The sequence below is a fragment of the Phyllobates terribilis genome, unplaced genomic scaffold, assembly GCF_046119375.1.
Source record: "Phyllobates terribilis strain yellow unplaced genomic scaffold, ASM4611937v1 Scaffold_3__8_contigs__length_932513732, whole genome shotgun sequence".
Lineage (NCBI taxonomy): Eukaryota > Metazoa > Chordata > Amphibia > Anura > Dendrobatidae > Phyllobates > Phyllobates terribilis.
In genome coordinates this window covers 316,939,265-316,954,079 of record NW_027362763.1, presented here as the reverse complement: position 1 = coordinate 316,954,079, position 14,815 = coordinate 316,939,265, and the positions used below count along the sequence as shown (strand labels likewise).

The 14,815-nt window shown below is 47.2% G+C and overlaps 1 protein-coding gene across 2 annotated transcripts in view; it reads right to left on the bottom strand.

Annotated features, from left to right (window-relative positions):
- The window catches only part of ACAP2 (ArfGAP with coiled-coil, ankyrin repeat and PH domains 2), a 123,545-nt gene that overhangs the window by 62,805 nt on the left and 45,925 nt on the right, over window positions 1-14,815 (bottom strand). For both annotated transcript variants that reach the window (XM_073675042.1, XM_073675043.1), the window contains exons 6-7: window positions 10,105-10,288; window positions 7,801-7,845 (exon numbers count right to left, since the gene is read on the bottom strand). In XM_073675042.1, coding sequence (XP_073531143.1) covers window positions 7,801-7,845; window positions 10,105-10,288 — 229 coding nt within the window. The remainder of the gene's footprint in view (window positions 1-7,800; window positions 7,846-10,104; window positions 10,289-14,815) is intronic.

The window sequence follows — 14,815 nt, the reverse complement described above, 5'->3', positions numbered from 1 at the left end:
ACCTCCCTGGATGTGGCCACAGGAGGAAAATTGATGACAAATCAAAGAGACGAATAATAAGAATGGTAACAAAAGAGCCCAGGATAACTTCTAAAGAGATTAAAGGTGAACTTCAAGCTCAAGGAACATCAGTGTCAGATCGCATCATTCGTCGTTTGACACAAAGTGGACTTCATGAGAGACGACCAAAGAGAAGAACATTGTTGAAAAAAAAATCATAAAAAAGTCAAACTGGAATTTGCCAAACTACATGTTGACAAGCGATAAAGCTTCTGGGAGAATGTCCTATGGATAGATGAGACAAAAATGGAAGCTTTTGGCAAAGCACATCAACTCTATGTTCACAGGCGGAAAAATTAAGCATATCAAGAAAAGAACACTGTCCCTACTGTGAAACATGGAGGAGGCTCTGTTATGTTCTGGGGCTGCTTTGCTGCATCTGGCACAGGGTGTCTTGAATCTGTGCAGGGTACAATGAAATCTCAAGACTATCAAGGGATTCCAGAGAGAAATGTGCTGCCCAGTGTCAGAAAGTTTGGTCTCAGTCGCAGGTCATGGGGCTTGCAACAGGATAATGACCCAAAACACACAGCTAAAAACACCCAAGAATGGCTAAGAGGAAAACATTGGACTATTCTGAAGTGGGCTTCTATGAGCTCTGACCTAAATCCTATTTAGCATATTTGGAAAGAGCTGAAACATGCCGTCTGGAAAAGGCAACCTTCAAACACGAGACAACTGGAGCAGTTTGCTCATAAGGAGTGGGCCAAAATACCTGTCGAGAGGTGCAGAAGTCTCATTGACAGTTACAGGAATCGTTTGATTGCAGTGATTGCCTCAAAAGGTTGTTCAACAAAATATTAAGTTAAGAAGAACCATCATTTCTGTCCAGGCCTATTTCATGAGGTTAATTTTTTTAAAAATTCTGTGGAAGCAGGGTTGAAAAGCAATGTCTGACTTTCATTCATTCATTTTCATAGATTCTTAATTTATTATTACGTTTGTCAGATTCAAGTTATTTCTGTGACCATTGTGGGTTTTTCTTTCATTAAACGAGGGGTATCAACAATTTTGACCACGTGTGTATGTAGGAATCAGCAAAGGTCACTCACAAAAGTAACATTTACAGGCTCCAATACCGCTACCTAAACTCACTTTAAATGTTGGACAAGCACATTAAAAAGTTGCCGGCCGACAGCTATTCTTCCAAGCACACTAACCCCCTCATAAATATGCACAATTAATAGCTGACTGGTCCTGCCAAAAGTTGAGTCTTTGCCCAATGTTCATCTAATGCATATAGCCATTTTAAAAAAATATTAAGGCAGGTAAAATGGCCAAAATAAAAATTAAAGCAAATTCTATTACAGGCCATTCAGATTGGCCAATCGTGACCAGTGGGCAGACAGAGAGGGTGATTCAAAAACAGATGAAAAGCCAGGAGAACAGCCACAGACAGCCTCCTTTACCTCAAGGTACAGCCACATCCATGGCTCTCAGACCAAAGCCGCCAATGTACACAGAGCATTAAGCACTCCAATAACTGAAGCTGATGGGATTAACAATTTCTCTAGGATCCCTCAAAATTATCAGGGGACCCAAAAACAGAATTATATTTGGTCAATGCTAGCCAACTCTAACATTTCTTTTAAGCAGCATAAGTAGCTCACACTAATAACCCTGTACTCAACTTCACTTATCTGTCCATGTCCAGGCAGCAGGATGCGCAGCACACACCACATCTCTGTGCTGGAGGGCCTACTCCCATCACTAGCTATCACACTCCGATACAGGAGGAGGAAGGAGAAAGAAACATTCTACACACACAAAAGGGGAAACACAGAAAACCTAGTTGACAGAACTTGGTTCTTAACCCCTTAATAACATCTGACGTACTAATACGCGTCTGTGCCCTGGGACTTAAGAGCCAGACCCGTATTAGTACGTCATCGCGATCGCGCGCGCACACAGGCTGTGCGGGCGCGATCGCCGCCGGGTGTCAGCTGATTGTCACAGCTGACACCCGGTACTATGTGCAGGGAGCGGTCACGCACCGCTCCCAGCACATTAACCCCCGCGATGCTGCGATCGAAGTCGATCGCGGCATTGCGGGGGCAAGGGGAGGTGATCGGCGATACTCACCTCCTCTTCCGGCTTCCAGCGCAGTCTGCAAAGGCTTCCCGGGTGTTGCCATGACGACCCGATGTCGTCATGACAACATCCGGGTCACCAGAGAGCAGGAAGATTGCTTGGACATGCGCAGTGCATCTCCAAGCAATCTTCACACTGTGCACTTCTGACAGCCTTCATGGCATAGGGATGGTGCTCCATTCCTGTGCCATGCAGGCGATCAGAAAAAAAAAAGTGAAAGTCCCAGAGTGGGACAAAGTAATAAAGTGTATAAACTGTGTGAAAGTGGAAAAAAAAAAAAAAAAAAAATGTGCAAAAATATTATAAAAAAATAAAAAAAATAATACACCAAAAATAAAAATATAATGTACCCATCAATAAATATTATTATAAAAAAAATAAAAAAAAAACAATAAAAGTACACATATTTGGTATCGCCGCGTCCGGAACAACCTGACCTATAAAACTGTCCCACTAGTTAACCCCTTCAGTGAACACGGTAAAAAAAAAAAAAAAAAAAACAAGCAAAAAACAATGCTTTATCACCATACCGCCAAACAAAAAGTGGAATAACACGCGATCAAAAAGACGCATATAAATAAAAATGATACCGCTGAAAACGTCATCTCGTCCCGCAAAAAACAAGCCGCCATATAGCTCCATCAGCCGAAAAATAAAAAAGTTATAGCTCTCAGAATAAAGCGATACAAAAAAATATTTTTTTCTATAAAATAGCTTTTATTGTGTATAAGCGCCAAAACATAGAAAAATGATACAAATGTGGTACCGCTGTAAACGTACTGACCCGAAGAGTAAAGCTGCCTCATCAATTTTACCACACGCGGAACAGAATAAAAAAAAAAAAAAAAAAAACAATTCCTGAATTGTTGGTTTTTGTTTATTCTGCCTCCCAAAAATCGGAATAGAAAGCGATCAAAAAATGTCACGTGCCTGAAAATGGCACCAATAACAACGTCAAGTCATCCCGCAAAAAACGAGCCGTCACATGACTGTCTGCCAAAATCTGGAAAAATTATAGCTCTCAAAATATGGCGATGCAAAAACTAGATTTTACAAAAAATGCGTCTTTTAGTGTGTGACAGCTGTCAGTCATAAAAAACCCCATATGATTCTGGCATTGCTGTAATCACACCGACCCGAAGAATAAAGTCGTCTAATCACTTATACCGCACAAGGAACGGCGTCAAAAATAAACTCTTGAGTTAGGATTGGGCTAGGGTTAGGGCTGGGTTTGGGGCTAGGGTTCTGCTGGGGCTAGGGTTGTGCTGGGGCTAGGGTTCTGCTGGGGCTAGGGTTGTGCTGGGGCTAGGGTTGTGCTGGGGCTAGGGTTGTGCTGGGGCTAGGGTTGTGCTGGGGCTAGGGTTGTGCTGGGGCTAGGGTTGTGCTGGGGCTAGGGTTGTGCTAGGGTTAGGGCTGGGGTTGGGATTTTTTTCAAAAGTAAGAAAAAAAGATGACGATATGGCGACTAGTGTTGAGAGTAAGTGCTCGCTACTTGAGTTTGCATCGGGTGCTCTGGTATGCATTTAGTATCGTGGGTATTTGAGTGACATGCTCGAGTCTCTGCCCCATATGCTTCGCAGCCAAAAAACTTTACGGGGATTGCCTGCCATGCACGAGCGATCCCCGCATGTTTTTTTTTTGGGTGTCTAATAACCGTGAAACATGCGGAGCAGGGACTCGAGCATGTCACTCGAGCACACGCTGTACATGGTGCATACCTGAGTACCCGATGCAAACTCAAGTAGCGAGCACTTGCGCTCAAGAATAATGAAAACTTATTCAATATGATGACCTAACGTAAACAAATAATGTGCCGTACCTCTGGGTTCAAAATGTTCACTATACACCTTAATAAAATCTTTGAGGGGTATAGTTTCCAAAATGGGGACACTTGTGGTGGAGCTCCACTGTTTAGGCACATCACGGGCTCTCCAAACGCGACATGGTGTCCGCTAACAAATTGAATGGAAAATCGGCTCAAATTGTTAGCGGACGCCATGTTGCGTTTGGAGAGCCCCTGTGTGTCCAAACATTGGAGCTCCCCCACAACTGACCCCATTTTGGAAACTAGACCCCCCAAGGCACCTATCTAGATGCATAGTGAGCACTTAGAACCCCCAGGTGCTTCACAAATTGATTCGTAAAAATGAAAAAGTGAAAATAAAACACTTTTTCATTTTTATGAATCAATTTGTGAAGCACCTGGGGTTCCAAGTGCTCACTATGAATCTAGATAGGTGCCTTGGGGGGTCTAGTTTCCAAAATGGGGTCACTTGTGGGGGAGCTCCAATGTTTGGGCACACAGGGACTCTCTAAATGCAACATGGTATCCGCTAACAAATTGAATGGAAAATCGGCTCAAATTGTTAGCGGACACCACATTGCGTTTGGAGAGCCCCTCTGTGCCCAAACTTTGGAGCTCCCCCACAAGTGACCCCATTTTGGAAACTAGACCCCCCAAGGCACCTTTCTAGATGCATAGTGAGCACTTGGAACCCCCAGGTGCTTCACAAATTGATTCGTAAAAATGAAAAAGTGAAAAAAAAAACACTTTCATTTTTATGAATCAATTTGTGAAGCACCTGGGGTTCCAAGTGCTCACTATGAATCTAGATAGGTGCCTTGGGGGGTCTAGTTTCCAAAATGGGGTCACCTGTGGGGGAGCTCCAATGTTTGGGCACACAGGGACTCTCCAAATGCAACATGATATCCGCTAACAAATTGTCGGCTCAAATTGTTAGCGGATATCATGTTGCATTTGGAGAGTCCCTGTGTGCCCAAACATTGGAGCTCCTCCACAAGTGACCCCATTTTGGAAACTAGACCCCCCAAGGCACCTATCTAGATGCATAGTGAGCACTTGGAACCCCTAGGTGCTTCACAAATTGATTCGTAAAAATGAAAAAGTGTTTTTTTTTTCACTTTTTCATTATTACGAATCAATTTGTGAAGCACCTGGGGGTTCCAAGTGCTCACTATGCATCTAGAAAGGTGCCTTGGGGGGTCTAGTTTCCAAAATGGGGTCACTTGTGGGGGAGCTCCAAAGTTTGGGCACAGAGGGGCTCTCCAAACGCAATGTGGCGTCCGCTAACAATTTGAGCCGATTTTCCATTCAATTTGTTAGCGGATACCATGTTGCATTTAGAGAGTCCCTGTGTGCCCAAACATTGGAGCTCCCCCACAAGTGACCCCATTTTGGAAACTAGACCCCCCAAGGCACCTATCTAGATGCATAGTGAGCACTTGGAACCCCTAGGTGCTTCACAAATTGATTCGTAAAAATGAAAAAGTGTTTTTTTTTTCACTTTTTCATTATTACGAATCAATTTGTGAAGCACCTGGGGGTTCCAAGTGCTCACTATGCATCTAGAAAGGTGCCTTGGGGGGTCTAGTTTCCAAAATGGGGTCACTTGTGGGGGAGCTCCAAAGTTTGGGCACAGAGAAGCTCTCCAAACGCAATGTGGTGTCCGCTAACAATTTGAGCCGATTTTCCATTCAATTTGTTAGCGGATACCATGTTGCATTTAGAGAGCCGCTGTGTGCCCAAATATTGGAGCTCCCCCACAAGTGACCCCATTTTGGAAACTAGACCCCCCAAGGCACCTATCTAGATGCATTGTGAGCACTTGGAACCCTCAGGTGCTTCACAAATTGATTCATAAAAATGAAAAAGTGTTTTTTTTTTTCACTTTTTCATTATTACGAATCAATTTGTGAAGCACCTGGGGGTTCCAAGTGCTCACTATGCATCTAGAAAGGTGCCTTGGGGGGTCTAGTTTCCAAAATGGGGTCACTTGTGGGGGAGCTCCAAAGTTTGGGCACACATGGGCTCTCCAAACAAAACATGGCGTCCGCTAATTATTCAAGCAAATTTTACAATCAAAAAGTCAAATAGCGCTCCTTCCCTTCCGAGCCCTGCCGTGCGCCCAAACAGTATTTTTTCCCCAAATATTGGGTATCTGCGTGCCCAGGGGAAATTGCACAACAAATTTTGGGGTCCATTTTTTCTTGTTACCCCTGTGAAAATAAAAAAAATTGGGTCTAAATTAACATTTTTGTGAAAAAAGTTAAATGTTCATTTTTTTCTTCCACATTCAAAAAATTCCTGTGAAGCACCTGAAGGGTTAATAAAGTTCTTGAATGTGGTTTTGAGCACTTTGAGGGGTGCAGTTTTTAGAATGGTGTCACTTTTGGGTATTTTCTGTCATAAAGACCTCTCAAAGTGACTTCAAATGTGATGTGGTCCCTAAAAAAATGGTTTTGTAAATTTTGTTGGAAAAATGAGAAATCGCTGGTCAACTTTTAACCCTTATAGCTCCCTAACAAAAAAAAATTTTGGTTCCAAAATTGTGCTGATGTAAAGTAGACATGTGGGAAATGTTATTTATTAACTCTTTTGTGTGACATATCGCTCTGATTTCAGGGCTTAAAAATTCAAATTTTGAAAATTGCAAAATTTTCAAAATTTTCGCCAAATTTCCGTTTTTTTTCACAAATAAACGCAAGTGATATCGAAGAAATTTTTCCACAATCATGAAGTACAATATGTCACGAAAAAACAATCTCAGAATCAGGGGGATCCGTTGAAGCGTTCGAGAGTAATTACCTCATAAAGTGACAGTGGTCAGAATTGTAAAAATTGGCCCGGTCATTAACGTGCAAACCACCCGCGGGGCTTAAGGGGTTAAAGGGGTTGTCCACCTTTTGAGACAAATTTTTATTGTAACTTAAATACATGCAGTTGTCGCTAAAAATAATTTTTGCAATTGGGTTTCATTAAAAAGTTTGCACCATTTGCCTCCTATGGCCGCTGTATTACATGGTCTATTGCGGGCTATAGAATGAGGTAAAGGGCTGCCACTTTATCTTTATTTTAACCGATGTGTTGGGGACATGACTTTTTGGCACTTACTATTATACAGGTATGACAGGTTCTCCAGCTGCTCTTGTTAGTGCAGGTTTCCTCACAGACTGCACAGCTCTCCAGTTCCTACAATGGCTGTTGATGTAGGTGCATGTGACCAGACCTGTCCATCAGTCTTGTCCAATTGAAAACCTCACATCAGAAAATTGCATTTCTATTGGAGGAGACTGACAGAGAGCCGCGCAGCCTGGGAGGGGAGCCGCGCAGCCTGGGAGGGGAGCCGCGCAGCCTGGGAGGGGAGCCGCGCTAACTAGAACAAGAGGAAAACCTATTATAACTGTATAATAATAAGTGCCCATAAAATCATGTGTCCAACACATCTGATAAAATAAAGATAATGTGGCCAGCCCCATTACCTCATTCTACAGCTTTCAATAGACAATGTGATACAGAGGCTATAAAAAGCAAACGGTGCAAAATTTTTAATGAAACCCAACTGAAAAATTGATTTTTTTTTTAGCCCCAAATGTATGCGTTTAAAGTAAGAAAAAAAAAATTACCCCCAAAAGGTACACAACCCCTTTAAGCCCATATACATGCAGTCTCCTACTCTACTTTAAATGAAATAGACAAAGAACCATTTCTCTGTAAAATGATATATTACAAAATTTTTCTTACAGTTATTGTTTGATTTGTTACATTTGCGTTATTCTAACAATAAGCAAAAGCTATGCAAGATCCTTATATTTGATAAGAGCAGCTGATAAGGATTCCTTCATACTTACAGATTTTAAAATTTCAGACCTTCTTTTTGATTGAAGCACATTGATCTAGAAAGTAAAATGGATTACAGTTAAATTAGACAAAATGTACAATTGGGGGAGGAAGGATGAACTTGATGGACCTCGGTCTTTATTCAACCTACGTTACAATGTTACTATGAGATGGCCAATACAAGGGTAGCTGGTTAGTTATAGTGCAACCCCCACTATTTGGTATGTATATTAGATGAGCACTAACTTAAAATTTTGCCTATGATTCACACTAGTAAAACCACATGTATTGTAGTTGTATTTCCCTTTCTGCAGGTTAATGAAAAAGAAAAGCATTAATTACTTGACAAGAAAAGTTAACAGAAATGTGACTTTTAGATCACACAAAAGGAATTACCATATTTTTCGGACCATAAGGCGCACTTTCCCCCCCCCCAAATTTGGAAGGAAAATGGGGGTTGAGTCTTCTGGTCAGAACGTTACTTTACCGGTGGTGGTGGAGCAGGGATCGCAGGGTCCTCCGGCGGCGGCAGAGTTGAGATGCGGCTGGAGCTGGGGCCTGTAGATGTGCTGGAGTGGCTGGTGTCGGGCGGTGAAGCATAGGAGCCGGGGCCTGTACCGGGCTGTGAACGGTGTCCGGCGGTGAAGCACAGAAGCTGGGGTCTGTGCCGGGATGTGAGGTGTGTCCGGCGGTGAAGCAGAGAAGGCGAGGACTGTGCCGGGATGTGAGGGGTGTCCGGCGGTGAAGCAGAGAAGGCGGGGACTGTGCCGGGATGTGAGGGGTGTCCGACGGTGCGGCAGAGCAGCATGTGCGGTTTCCGGTGGCCGCGGCCATCTTCTTGAGGCCCCGATCCACAGGGAAATAGCCGACCGGGTGTTCCGGTGGCCATTTTCCTGTAGATCAAGGCCTCAGGAAGATGGCCGCAGCCACTGTAAGCCACACACGCTCTTCTGCCTCTCCGCCGGACGCCGCTCACACCCCAGCACAGGCCCCGGCTCCTCTGCTTCACCGCCGGACGCCACTTACAGATCCAGGCCCCAGCAGGTCCACAGGCCCCAGCCAGTACACAGGCCCCAGCCAGTACACAGGCCCCAGGCTCCAGCAGGTCCACAGGCCCCAGCAGGTCCACAGGCCCCGCAGCATCTCACCTCTTCTGCTGCAGCCGCCGGGTTCCTGAGGCAGGGAACCTGCAATCCTGCTCCACCACCACAGCAACTCACAGCTGCTGGAGCTCCAGCTTCATGTATCCAGGGTCCGCAGCATTCCTCCACTTCCACCGGGCTGGTTTCCTGAAGGACCCTGCCTCCTGTGACCCCCGCTCCACCACCCCCCAGGTAAGATACCTATTCAGACTATAAGAAGGACCCCATCTTATAAAAAATATTTATTTTCCTATTTTCCACCTGCGTCTTATGGTCCATTGCGTCTTATAGTCCGAAAAATACGGTAAGCTATAGCATTAAAGGCAATCTGTCAGTAGGAACAACCATCCTAAACTGTTGGTATAAGTATGCAGGTCATAGAAAGTTGAATTAAATGATATATTGATATCTGTGATTCGATGTCTTAATCCAGAGAAATCCATATATGTCTTAATATGTAAATGAGTTCTTAAGATCTATGGGTGGGACACAGATCTTCCACAAAATATGCCCCCCAGAACTTATTTTACATAAAGGGAGCTTTAGCAGTGTGAGACACACACAGACTGGCAGTCGGCAGTGCTGATTTCACTGGGGAGCAGCATGTGATTACAATTAACATACTACAACAGAGTTGAGCTTTGTCTCATTACAAACACATCTGCAGTTGTAGCTCTCCTCTCATAGTGTTGTCAGCTCTGCTGTACTCCTCTCACCCCACACTGACTGCCCATAAGATGAAAACTGCAGAAGTGTTAGTTGTAATCACACACAGCTCTGCAGTGAGATCAGCAGAGAAGACTCTCAGTCATTACACGTCTCACACCCTTTCATTTAAAATAGGCTCTGGGGGCAGATTCTCAGGGAAATTTGGGTCCTGCCCATAAATATTATCAGCTCATTTACATATTAAGAAAAAATGTGGATTTCTCAGTAATAAGACATCGAATCTCAGATATCAAGATATAATTTTATTCAGCTTCCTATGACCTGCATGCCCTTGTAGACGGCTTAGGAGGATTGATCTTACTGAAAGATGCCCTTTAAGTGGTATGTGTTCTTTGCTTAAGTCTACGCATCAACGATCAGTCGTTAATAAAGATCAGAGAGATAATGTCAAGAAATTCCAGTTTAGCATTTAACCATTTTTTAAGTAAAACAAAACAAAATCACCTGTAAGACATAGTCCAGGGCAATATGCCGGAAACATTTTCTTGTTGCTGTCAGGATGTTTGTAGCTTCTTCAACTTCATGTTGCTTAGTTCGTGGCATCTGGGCATTTTTTGCAAGTGCATTTTCTTTTTCCTCGCTAACTTTATCAAACTGCTTTTTAGCATCTTTGAACTTTCTGAGATCTCTGTAAAGCAAAGCTTAGTGTTTTTACGCTTGCCATGCTAAATTCCATGATATATTTATTTTGGTAATAAATTCCTTATTCCACTTTCTTAATTTATTAAGTAACTATTACATATTCATGGACTTTAAACAATCCTTTACTGCACTATGGCTGGTACCATAAAACTTGTCTGTAGCGCTGGCGTCCCTGCCCTCTGCTAGGCAGGGACGCTGCTCCCCTCACCGCTCTGCTCCGTGCCCGGCGTCCTCTCCCCGCTCTGCTGTCAGCGCGCGCTCCTTCCCGGCGTCCTCCTCCCGCTCTGCTCTCAGCGCGCGCTCCTTCCCGGCCCCTGTGCTTAGGGCGCGCGCGCTCCCCTCCTCTTAAAGGGGCCGCGCGCGCCGTCCTAAGGAGTCCCCGGCCAATGGCCGGAGGACTTCATCATATATAAGGCACCTCCTCCAAAATGGAGGTGCCCGAGCAATGTTGTTTGCACCTGTGTCTCACCTGTGCTTCAGCCCTCAGGTCCCGTTGCCAGTTACCTGCCAGTTTCCTGCCAGTTTCCTGCTAGTTACCTGCCAGTTACCTGCCTGATTCCTGCCTGAATACTTGTTACCTGTCTGCCAGTCTGAGGTCCGACGGTCTGCCTTACTACTCCTGTCAGTCTGTCTAAAGGACCAGCCTGCCCGCTCACCTGGGAGCGCATATCAGCTACCTGCCTGCTTGCCTGAGGTCCGACGGTCTGCCTTACTACTCCGGTCAGTCTGTCTATGGACCAGCTTGCCCGCTCACCTGGGAGCGCTTCTCCGTTATCTGCCTGCTTGCCAGCCCGGAGGCTCCGTTGTCACGTGCTGTGACCACCAGCTATCTCAGAGACTCTTGCCCGCTCACCTGGGAGCGCATCTCCGTTACCTGCCTGCTTGCCAGCCCGGAGGTCCGGTTGTCACGTGCGGTGACCACCAGCTATTCCAGAGACTCTTGCCCGCTCACCTGGGAGCGCTTCTCCGTTACCTACCTGCCTGCCAGCCCGGAGGTTCCGCCGTCACGTGCCGTGACCACCTGCTATTCCAGAGACTCTCGCTTGCTCACCTGGGAGCACACATCTACCATCTGCCTGCTAGCCTACCCGGAGGCTCTGCCATCACAGGTCGTACCTACCCCTTACCCAGAGACTGCCCTGATCACTTGCCGTAACTCCCTGTCCGTTCACCCAGAGACTGCCACCCGCTCCCTTACAAGGGCCGCCCCCTTGTATAGTAGCTCAGAGGTTCCGCCTCCCGGACCCGTTACAGTTTGCTCGGGCCATGGAACCCGGTGGCACCCAAGCTCCCTCGCTCACGGACCTGTGTCATGAACTGTCCCGTCAAAGGTCCCAACAGGAGTCCATCCTGGGTCACCTGCGGAATGTCAATACTCGCCTGGACACTCTGACTGCACCACCTGCAGCCACTGCCAGTACCATGACTCGCAACCCGGCAGCTCCGCTACCCACTAATACCATGGTAACCTATCCCGGTCCCCGGCTGTCTGCACCTCCTCGCTTCGGAGGCGACTCCGTCCAGGCTCGGGGCTTCATAAATCAGTGCACCCTGCACTTTGAACTTTTGTCCCATCAGTTTAATTCCGACCGGGCCAAAATTGCCTTTATCATGTCCCATCTCACCGGGGAGGCCCTGGCCTGGCTAAATCCTCTATGGGAGAGAGGAGACCCCCTGGTGTCCAACTTGCCTGCTTTTCTCTCGGCTTTCCGGAAAGTCTTCGACGAACCCGGACGGAAGACCTCATCCGCATCCTCTCTGCTACGCCTCCGTCAGGAGGGTCTCACCGTGGGCCAATATGCCATACGGTTCCGCACCCTTGCCTCGGAGCTGGCCTGGGATAACGACGCTCTGGTATCCGTCTTCTGGGAGGGTCTGTCCGGTCGTATTAAAGATGAACTTGCTGGTCGGGACATTCCTACCTCTCTCGATGATCTAATAACCCTTGCCACCCGGATTGACCTACGGTTCCAGGAGCGTGCCAAAGAGGTCACCCGTGAGAGAAGGATTCCACGTTTAGCTCCTACTTTCCAGAAACCCGTCATTCCCTCCATCTCTCCCCAGGTACACTCTCCTGAGCCTATGCAGGTCGACCAGACCAAGATGGTCAAAACCCGTCAGGACTCACGCCGTGCCGAGGGGAGCTGCTTCTACTGTGGCAGTAAGGAGCACCGGATCCGTGCCTGCCCGGAGAGGTCGGGAAACGCCTGTGTCTAGGTTCGCTCAGAGAGGTCCACCTAGACAAGAATAAATCCTCTCCATCCCTGCTGTTGTCAGTTTCGATCATCTACGGGGAGAACCGTTATTTCGAACTAGCCCAACTTGACTCTGGAGCAGCCGGGAACCTTATTTCACAGTCCCTGGTTGAGAAATACCGCATCCCCACCAAACCTCTGGCTGTACCCTTGTCTGTCGCTGCCGTGGATGGGGGCCTCTTACCTCGCCCCATTCAACTCATCACTGAATCCATTACCCTGCAGGTGGGAATCCTGCATTCTGAAAGTATCTCCTTTCATGTTCTGCCTGGACTCTCTCACGCCCTCTTGCTAGGTCTGCCCTGGCTCCAGAGACATGCACCCGTGCTAGACTGGCAAACCGGAGAGGTCCTTCGCTGGGGACAAGACTGTCATAAAACCTGCCTGGTTCCCGTCCATCCCGTCCGTCCCTCTCCTACCCCAGCTAATCTACCTGGACTTCCGATTCCTTATTGGTCTTATGCAGATGTCTTTAATAAAAAGGAGGCAGAGACATTACCACCACATAGACCATACGACTGTCCCATCGATCTGCTACCCGGTACTACTCCTCCCCGTGGGCGTATCTATCCTTTATCCGCTGCTGAGACCCGGTCAATGTCCGAATATATTGAGGAGAATCTGGCCAGAGGATTCATCCGGAAATCTACCTCCCCGGCGGGAGCAGGCTTCTTTTTCGTCAAAAAGAAGGACGGCTCTCTCCGTCCCTGTATAGACTATAGAGGCCTAAACCTGATCACGGTGAAGAATAAGTACCCCCTTCCGCTCATTCCAGAATTATTTGATCGCCTGAGGGGGGCTAGGATCTTCTCCAAACTGGACCTTCGTGGGGCGTACAACCTGGTTCGTATTCGTCAGGGGGATGAATGGAAGACGGCATTCAACACCCGGGACGGCCACTATGAATACCTGGTAATGCCCTTTGGTCTCTGTAACGCTCCTGCCGTCTTTCAAGAGTTGGTCAATGACATCTTCCGGGACCTTCTCTACTCCTGCGTAGTGGTGTACCTGGACGACATCTTGGTCTTCTCTCCGGATCTCCAGACTCACCGGAGGGACGTTCGTCAGGTCCTGCTCAGGCTAAGGCAGAACCATCTCTACGCTAAATTTGAGAAGTGCCTCTTTGAGCAGACCTCGCTTCCGTTTCTGGGCTACATTATCTCTCAGACCGGCCTACAAATGGATCCTGAGAAACTGTCTGCCATCGAGAAATGGCCCCGACCGGAGGGGTTGAAGGCCATTCAGCGATTCCTGGGCTTCGCCAACTACTACCGCCTCTTCATACCACACTTCTCTTCCCGGACGGCCCCAATTTCTGCGCTCACCCGTAAAGGTACTAATCCCAAAGAGTGGCCACCCGAAGCAGAGGAGGCCTTTCTTTCCCTTAAACAGGCCTTCTCTTCCGCCCCGGTGCTGCATCGCCCAGATGGCAACAAGCAGTTCTTCCTGGAAGTTGACGCCTCCTCCTCTGGAGCCGGAGCGGTACTTACTCAAAAATCATCTTCCGGGAGGATGGTAACTTGTGGCTTCTTCTCTAAACTCTTCTCCTCCTCTGAGCGCAACTATTCCATAGGAGACCGAGAGTTATTGGCCATCAAACTGGCATTGGAGGAGTGGCGTTACCTGCTCGAGGGGGCTCTTCACCCGGTAATAATTTACACTGACCACAAGAACTTGGCTTACCTCCAGCATGCCCAGAGACTTAACCCGCGCCAAGCCCGGTGGTCCTTGTTTTTTGCTCGTTTTGATTTTGTCCTTCATTTTCGCCCGGCTGACAAAAACGTCAAGGCGGACGCCTTGTCTCGGTCCTTTCTGGTGTCTGATCTCGAGGAGGATCCGAAACATATCATCGATCCCGCCAGAGTAATGCAGGTGGCTCCCGTGAGTCTAAATCGTCTTCCTCCTGGTAAGACGTTCGTACCAGTACCTGATCGGGAGAAGATCCTACACTGGGGTCATTCGTCTAAACTAGCTGGCCACGCCGGTCAGAAAAAGACCCTCCAGCTTATTACCCGGCACTACTGGTGGCCTAACCTGCACAAGGATGTAATAGACTTTGTTTCTGCCTGTGTGTCCTGCGCCCGCAACAAAGTTCCGAGACACCTGCCGGCCGGCCGCCTCCTACCTCTGCCAGTACCTGCTGCCCCCTGGCAGCATATAGCGATGGACTTCATTACTGATCTACCCGTCTCTGCCGGTTGTACGGTCATTTGGGTGGTCGCTGACCGCTTCTCCAAGATGGCTCACTTCATTCCACT